This window comes from Muntiacus reevesi, chromosome 2 (genome assembly GCF_963930625.1).
Source record: "Muntiacus reevesi chromosome 2, mMunRee1.1, whole genome shotgun sequence".
Lineage (NCBI taxonomy): Eukaryota > Metazoa > Chordata > Mammalia > Artiodactyla > Cervidae > Muntiacus > Muntiacus reevesi.
In genome coordinates, this window is record NC_089250.1 from 114,810,645 (window position 1) to 114,819,489 (window position 8,845).

Genomic DNA, 8,845 nt, shown 5'->3' on the forward strand with positions numbered 1-8,845 from the left:
TGACCATGAGCAGATACTCAGGGAACAGCAGCTTTAAATGTGAGAAGAATATGTCCCTAGTAGCCACTAATATCAGGATAATTAAATGGTGTGGGGAAAATATGAAGCCCCCAAGGAAGCTTGAAGTAAAAAATAGTTATTAAAATCTAGTCGTGCATCAACGGTTAATAGCCCAGCCCCTGGACTCTGACTTCCTGTATTTACAGCCCATTTCTGCCATGAACAAGCTGCATGATCTTTGGAAAATCATTTTAACATATATGTACCTCAGTATTCATTTTTAAAGACCCCTGGTGCTGGGAATGATTTGAAGGCGGGAGGAGAAGGGGACAACAGAGGATGAGATGGTTGGATGGGATCACCGACTCAATGGACTTGAGTTTGAGTAAGCTCTGGGAGTTTGTGATAGACAGGGAAGTCTGGCGTACTGCAGTTCATGGGGTCACGAAGAGTCGGACACAACTGAGCAATGAACTGATTCGTTTTTAAATTGGGCATAATGATAGCATCTACATATTAGGGTTAATGAGGATTATATGAGTTAGTACAAATATAATATATGGCACATGTAAGTGTTATGTGAATATGAGCCATTAGACCAAGTTGGGTATATTCCAGGAATGCAATTGTTCAACATTAAGAAATGTATCCATGTAACTCACTAATTTTATAACAAGTTCAAGAATCTTAATAATCTTATAGATAGGTACAATCTTGAAGCCTTGAGCCTCACTCTTTTCCTCAAACTAATACACAGTCTCAAAATTATTTACATATATTTTTCCTAAGAATGCAAACTTTCTGCGGTTGATTTAAAACATAGTCCAAATGATTATTGCCCCTGGCTTTGTCATTAAAATCTGTCTAATTTCTGATTCATCACCACCCTGGCCATAGAGTGTTGGCTTCTTAAAGTGAAAGGTAGGCAGTAAATTTTTCTTAGTTTTTTGCATGTGTTGGTGGTAGAGAGAATGATGGTGCCCAAGTGCTTCCAGGATGGAACCAGGTGGCCCCTATAACCCAACAAAGAAAGTTTAACCTGAGATTGAACTTCCCACTTTTCAGGTAAGTAAGGGTTCAGAGCCAGAGTTAACTTGATTTCTAAAAATACAGAAATGTTTCTTGAAACCAAAGCAGTGGAAACTCATGTTAACACATTCATGATTTATTACACTTGAATCATCTCTGTTCAATGAGAAGGTGGGGTAGTCATGAGCACAAGCTTCAGGTCCAGGTAGATAGGTTTGAAACCAGCCTCTGCCAATTGCTTCATGTTAAAAAAAAAAAAACAAAAAAAACTCAAAACATTTAACTTCTCTAAATTTCAGTGTCCTTGTATAAAAGATTGGGGAAAATAATGTTCGTCCCATGACACTGTGTGAAGATTAAATCATATAAGATGTCTTAGAAGTGCATGTCATGGTGCTTGGTATATAGTATGTGCTCAATAAATGGTGGTGTGACAAGTGGCGTGAACTCCTCACTGAGTTTTGAAGAGGTGGGGAATGTGTTCATCAGCAGGCAGTTATTTGGGTAATGTCTAAGGTGGGGGTGAGATCTTCCTTAGAGGTGTTGGCTGACACCCCAAGACTCAAGGAAGTGGAGAATACATGCCAATCACTAGGAATGAGCTGGCCGCCACCATGCTGAAGTACCACCTGGCCCTCTGACTTCATAGAGAGCCTAACAAGATGCCTCCCCACAGACCTCAGGTTGATAGATAAACCCAAATGTATCCTTAGCTCCACGTGTGTGAGATTTCCCAGAAGTCCACCTATCATTGTGCTTGAGCAGAACTGCTAAATCTTGATGAGGCTGGGCAAGCAGTGAGCTGCAATGACAGAGTAGAGGGGGCCAGGAAGCAGGCATCCTGTGTGGTGCTTTGGAGGGAACCTTCACCCCAGGACCTTACTGTTGCCATCTGTAAATAAAGGAACTGGACAAGAAGAGGAGGAAAGAAACCTCTGTCCCTTGCAGAAGGGCAAAGTTAGAGTGGCTGCCAAGAGTGCAATGCTGAGAAGGGCTTCCAGGGGAGTCAGACTGATTAGTGATCATTGGGGAGGAGTCAGGATCCACCCAGGAGTGGAATGCTCAAGAGTGCCTTCAATTCTGATAGCCACAAAGGAGTTATAGCACCTGATCCGTAGACCAGGTGGATCCCCAGGATGGAGGCTGGAAGGAAAGATAGGACTCTGTCCATCCTGTGGCTTTGGTGCCTGCTCAGAACTCACAGATGGCCAGTCGGTACTGCAGGCAGTTCTTGTCATTCCACTGACCATCTGTGTATATCTCTACACACTTCTCTTTACCCCGGCCCCTAGGCTCCCCTGAGTACCAATTGGTATAATTCACAGGGGCTCCATCCAGGTAATAGAAGTCTCCAGCGGTGGGGCCTTCGACCAGGCCCAGGTAAGCATAAGTGTTGTGCTTCTTCACGATGCTGGTAATGGCTTCATTCTCCTCTGGACTCCTCGGGGTAGCAATCTGTCCACCTGCTCTGGCACATAACTCTTTGATGGCATCAAAATTGACTGACTGCCCATTGGTAGAGAAGACCTTCTCTCCCACTGCCAGCATGGACCCCTGCAAACTGAGGACTGACAGCAGAAGAACCCAGGTCAGGCCACAGACCTCTTTGCTTCCTTCCCTTCAGGCTCTCCACCTTTGTGTTCTCCCCAATCTCCTTATCTTTGCCTGTCTCTGTCATCTGCCCCCTCTTCCAATTCCAGTCTTTCTGGATTCTCCACTATGCTCTCATGATTCTATTTATTCATTCACCCATTTAGCAATTACTTATTATTATGTGTCATAAACTGTGCGATTTCCTGGGATTCAAAGAAAGCAATGTTGCTAGGGACCTTGCTTCCCCAGGACATAGGGACCTAATTCGTGCCTACTTCTCTCACCTCTGGCCATTTAAGAACATCTAAAACATGACTTCCACATCTACACTTGTTCATCAACTCTCTAGATTCTGGAGCCTGGTTCTAAGGATGAGGAGAACTAATGGGAGACTCCCTACCATATAAAGCCCCAGGGGGGGATCCCTTACCGCCCTGTGACTGCAGAACTTGATGTCTGATCTCATGGAGTGTGCCCTGGAGCTCTTCATCTAGATACGCTGGAAAGCCTGTAGAGAGATCCGCAACAAGATGAGAGGATCAACAGGTCAACAACAACCCCACTTGCTGCCAAGCAGATTTGAGATCAACTGAGAGCCTGGAGTTCTGCCCTTCACTTGTCTAGAGCCACTGCCCAGGCCCCAGGTCATAAGGGTTCACAAGGCCAGAGTGTGTTTCCATATTCCCTACACACTTGTCCCTTAGTGCAGCCTTGCACCTGCTCGCCCCTTCCCTGCTCTTCTTCCCTTCCATGTCCTTTTATGGATCTGTCTGTCCATATCTGTGGAGTTTTCCAGTTCCTGGGCAGGGCCCCTTTCCCACCCTCCATTAAGAGCAAATGTGGTTCTTTCTGTACTCTGATGAACCCTGATTACTGCTATAAGGAATAGTAAGGAACCTAGAACTCCAGAGGTCCCCTGGGCAAGCAGGGTCCCCAATTTCATCATCCATCTGCTCCTTGGTCCACGTGCGCCCATACACCTCAGCCCTAGGAAGTGCCTCCCCTCCTCCCATCACTATTCTATTTCCCACACCTGATGTCTTGTATCTCCCTGTCAGCAGTTGTAATGCACAGAAAACTTTCAATTCCCACCAGATTCTGCACTTATGACCCACACCACAGGCACCTCTGGGATGGATGCCCTTTGGGGAACTTGCACAATTTTGTCTGACCCCCATCATTCCTCATGTAACTGAACACATGGGCATGGTGTCCAGTCACCTCTGCCCGTTGGCCCTATCCAGCTCACCTGGAGGACCTCTCTCACCAGGCTCTCCCTTTTCTCCACGCTCTCCAGTGAGGCCAGGGGCTCCAGTCATCCCATCACGCCCAGGGAGGCCTGGCATTCCTCCAGGGGGGCCCATGGGGCCTGCAGAGAGAGGGAGAGGAGGATGTATGGTATCTGTCACCCACAGTGAGTTGGGGCTGATGTGACTGGACCTCCATTTCAGCCAGGCTGACTTGCCTGTCCCTCCATGGGCACCGTGAGGATAGACCATCCAGGGCTGTTCCATTCTAAGGGTCCCAGGAAAGAGCCACCAACCAACTGACCCTTGGACCCAGCCCAGACCCTTGGACCCAGGTGGGCAGGTGGTCCCCTTGAAATCAGGTCACTGTCCCCCAGCTCCCACTCAGTACCTGGAGGCCCAGGGTCTCCTTTGATACCATCTCTCCCATCTCTTCCTGGCAGGCCATGGGATCCGGGAGTGCCAGGAGTGCCAGGACTTCCAAGACAAACTTCCTTCATGTCATACTCGAGGCCAGAAGCCACCATCCAGAGGAGGGTAAGGGTCAAAGAGCACAGCAGCATGGCACCTGCTCCAGCAGCTCCTCCTGCAGAAGAGAAGGGCCATGGCCCCTCTGAAGCATTAAGGAGGGTCTCCCCTTGCTCTGCTTTGTCAAGATTCAGCACATGCTGGGGCCTGAGGGCTGGGTTGGTACAGACAGGAACTCTGGAAAGACCCAAATTTTTCTTGAAAGCTGTCAGCATCATTTGGTACCTAACACGGTCTCATGCCCCATCCCCCTGGCTGGAGGTGGTATGGTACCTGGTTAGGTGAGGGGTTGTAAAGAGCTCTGGAGAGTCAGAGGACCTGGATTCTACTAGAGTCTCTGTTCCTCGCTGTGTGACCACAGGGAACTCACTTTACCTCTCTTGGCTTCCCCTAACACGTCTGCCCTGGAGGCGATCCTGGCCTGTACCTCCCAGGCTGCTGGGAGGAAGGAAGTGGTCACTCACTCACTCGTTCTGTCTGTCCCTCATACTCTCAGGTGCCCTCCTTTTGAGTTGAGGGATCACGATCCTGAGGATGAGGAGAAATGACCAGGGCCCACGGCTTGGCCATTCCCAGTCGGTCAATGATAGGGAGTCCCCTCCTCCCTGCTCTGGTGTCCCTTTCTCCTTGGCAGGCTGTTTCTCCTCCCTGCCCCCACCCTGCAGGCCCTGTTGAGTCCTTGGGGAGAAGGGACCTGGCCTAGGAGCACAGTGAAGAATGAGGATATCTGCAAGCCCATCATCCTGCAGCCATAGTTAGAACTCTGTGGAATAGCTCCTAGTAGTACAGGGGAGGACCCTCCTTCCCACCTGACCTGTAGTGAAGCATGTGCCTGCTGGGCTGGTTCACCCTGGGGAAGACCTAGAGGATGGGGCTAAACTCACCCGCAAGAACACAGCCCGTGCTCCCTGCCTCCAGAGCAGGGTGGCCAGGTGGATGGTGCCATTTATACTGATGTAGGCCACCAGACATCCTCTCCACCTTGTAGAGGCTCCTGTCACAAGGGCCTCTACACCAGAAGGGCCAGGCAGGAAGCTGCCATCTTGTTTACTCAGTAACATTTCCTCACAGGCACTCAGGCTGGAGAGGCACTTAGAAAACCTGCTAACGAGAAACTCCAGGTCGATAAGAAGGGAAATTTCCCATGGGCCAGAGGTCACCCACTCTCCCTCCATCCATCCAGTTTCCCACCCAGTGAAGGACAAGAGCACTTACAAGGAGGCCTGTGACAAAGGAAGTCTTCCTCCTCCTGGGTCTCAGCCCCCTGGTCCTGGATAGTGACATGTTCACACTCCTGGGATCACTACCCCCCAAAAGTCCACCAGTAGGAGAGAACATACCAGGGCTGGACTCTTTTCCCAGGGGAGCAGAGAGACAGATCAGTGGTGTAAAGGGCTGTCCACTGGGGCCATTCCGGTTCCAGAGCCTCTTTGGTTCTTAGAAGTATCCCTGTGGCTCTAAACCATGCAGAGGTCATGTCTCAAGCCAAGGGATCATCAGATTGAGCTGGAACAAACTGTCGGTCAAGGGGCATGGCTCACTACTGAGCCTCCCAACTCCTGCCTCTGGGGTCTGTGGCTGAGTTGATGGGTACACGGTTCACTGGTACAGGTGAACCCTTGGCAGGGTCCCCACTCCTTTGTCTTGGCAGGCTCAGTGGTAGGGAGGCAGGGCAGGAAACCATAGTTTCTGTCTTAACCATGGTGATGTCTAATGACCCGCAGTGGCAATATCTTTCAGTAGTAGAACGACTTGTGAGGACAATGGAAGAGATTCCCTTTTCAAGCCACTTAATTAGGAGGGAATCTCTAACGTAGGATGGTAACAATGGAGAACCAAGACCGTGCTTACCTGTGAGTGGTCTGAAAATCTTGAGATCCATAGGGAGAGTGGGAGCTTAGCTAATGGAACTCCTCTCCTGGGAGCAGGAGGCCTGTCAGAGCTGATCTGGAGCTCTTGGTGCTTCCAGCTGCCCTGCCGCCACCCGTCACATGCCTGTGACTCTGCCAGGCATGGGATGGGGAACCAGGGCCAGCACTGGGCTGGGGCAAGCGGGGAGTAGTTCCAGCTTAAGGACCTCAACTTGGCTTGGAGGGAGTGTGGTTCTCGGGGTAAAGAAACAAGAACAGGGAGGCTCTTCTTGGGCAGATTTTGAAGGGCCCTGGGGAAGGCAGCCTGGAGGTCAGGGCCATGTGGTTGGTGGGGGAGAGTGTGGACTTAGGAGTCAGAAATACTCAAGTTGTGATTTGGAACTGCCACTCATTATCCATGTGGTTTTGATCAGGTTATATAACTTCTTGAGCCTTTTTAAATTTTGAATCAAAATTAAATTTCCTATAAAGCCTATAGGAAAGATGCAGAGGCAGTACAAATTTTTTTCTGAAACTATGACATTCCATCACCCTAGTACCTTAATTTATATTTTATGTAAAGATATTTTTCTACATAGCCATCAAAATGAAGAAATTAGCACTGGTTCAGATATTACTTTCATTAAACAGTGACAGACTATCATGGGGTATTTTATTTAATCACTTAGGTCATCTGTTTAACAAGTTACTCATATATCTTAATGCCAATATATAAAAGTGTGTCATAAAAATTCTAATAAAATCATGAATTAATTATTTACCTGGACTTACCTCTTTCTTCATTTCTTGTTCCATCAATTCTCCCTTCTGCAGCTTCTCAGAGGATAATGCTTCAAGTTCACAGAACTGAGTGCTGCTTTCCGTGTCTTTGATCATGATTGTTCTCTTGTCTGGAGTGTTCTGACTGCATTTTCTGCCACAAAAAAGTAGATATCATACAATATTTGTCTCTGACTTAATTCACTTGGCTTCCCTGGTGACTCAGATGGTAAATAGTCTGCCTGCAGAGCAGGAGATCTGGGTTCAATCCCTGGGTCAGGAAGATCCCCTGGAGAAGGAAATGGCAACCCACTCCAGTATTCTTGCCAGGGAAATCCCATGGATAGAGGAGCCTGGCAGGCTACAGTCCTTGGGGTCACAAAGAGTTGGACACAACTGAGCGACTAATACTTAGCTCACTTAACATAATGTCCTCAAGGTCTATCCATGTTGTTGCAAATGGCAGAATTCCCTTTTTCTCATGGCTGAATAATATTTCATGGTATGTATACACCACATATTTATCCATTCATGTATCAATGGACATTTAGGTTATTTCATACTTGGCTATTGTGAGTAATGCTGCAATGAACACGAGAATACAGACATCTCTTGATAACTTGTTTTCATTTCCTTTGAATATATACTCAGATATATACTTTGAATATATACTGAGATGGCTGTAGTTCTATTTAAAAATTTTTGAGGAACCACCATACTGTTTCCCATAGTGACTAGACTCGTTTACCAGTTTACAATCCTACCAACAGTGCACAAAGGAACAAATGATCTTTTTACTGTAAGTATGCAATATTACTCATTGGTTATCTGAAGTTCAGATGTAGTTGGGCATCTTATATTTTATCTGGCAACCCTACCTGCAGGGACCTGGTCCTGCAGAGGTTGAACAGAGATCTCCTTTGGTTTTGATGTCACCTCATGGGTCTAATTTGGGACCCACGGTGGTCAAAGTGAATCATCTTGGGCTCTGACCTCTATGTGGCTGGTGAGCAGAAGAGTGTGTGGGTACTAATGAGGCTGCTATTTAAAACAAACTCCAGGACTTCCCCAGTGGACCAGTGGTTAAGACCCCATGCTTATAATGCAGGGAGTGTGGGTTTGATCCCTGGTCAGGGAACTAAGATCCCACATGCTGTACAGTGTGGCCAAAAAATAAAAAATAAAACAACCCCTAGTTCTCCTGAAGTGGCAGGGGATACCCAGGAGCCACGGGTGAGAATGCTCAGGGCTTGTTTCATGCCTTGCCTCCACCTGGACAAGAGTGACTCTCCCGAGGGAGTTCCTGTGGCTACATCGGGAGGGTGGGCAGGGAAGTAAGATACAGTAGGATAGAGAAAAGGAAAGGACTGAGTGTGGCCAGAGTGCCTGACCAATCTCCCAGAGGACGAGTGTCCATCAAAGCAGAGATGTTGACCATGTACAGAGGTTTCTCACAGAGTCGAAGTGTCCCTTTTTCTGGGGCAGTGGACTTCAGACACCTTGCAAGGCAAACATGCTCAGCCCAGAGAGGAGACAGCAGTCAGAGCTCAGGTTCTGATGCTTATTTACATGTGACTGCCTGCTGGAGGCAAGCTGAACACAGCCTACAGGGTAGGACAGGTGGATGGAGGGACTAGCAGCAAGCAGGCTGGGGTTCACCTCCCCAGGAAGGACACAGGATGGGCTGCCCCTGGATCCCAGCCTCAGGGAGTTAGAGAGACTGTCTCCCACCTATTCTGTGACAGGGAGAGGACTTTCAACAGCCTGCAAGCTTCTTCACAGACAGCGCTTTAATTTATCCCAGGATCAAGGAGGCCC

At 48.2% G+C, this 8,845-nt stretch overlaps 1 protein-coding gene across 1 annotated transcript; it reads right to left on the reverse strand.

Annotated features, from left to right (window-relative positions):
- Nucleotides 1-2,220: 2,220 nt before the first annotated feature.
- Nucleotides 2,221-5,386, reverse strand: LOC136158136 (pulmonary surfactant-associated protein A). The gene is made up of 5 exons (XM_065919900.1): nucleotides 5,282-5,386; nucleotides 4,261-4,455; nucleotides 3,872-3,991; nucleotides 3,053-3,130; nucleotides 2,221-2,597 (listed from the first exon to the last, which is right to left on the reverse strand). Exons 1-5 carry the CDS (start codon nucleotides 5,367-5,369, stop codon nucleotides 2,221-2,223), a joined length of 858 nt encoding a protein of 285 aa, XP_065775972.1. The 5' UTR covers nucleotides 5,370-5,386.
- Nucleotides 5,387-8,845: the final 3,459 nt, after the last annotated feature.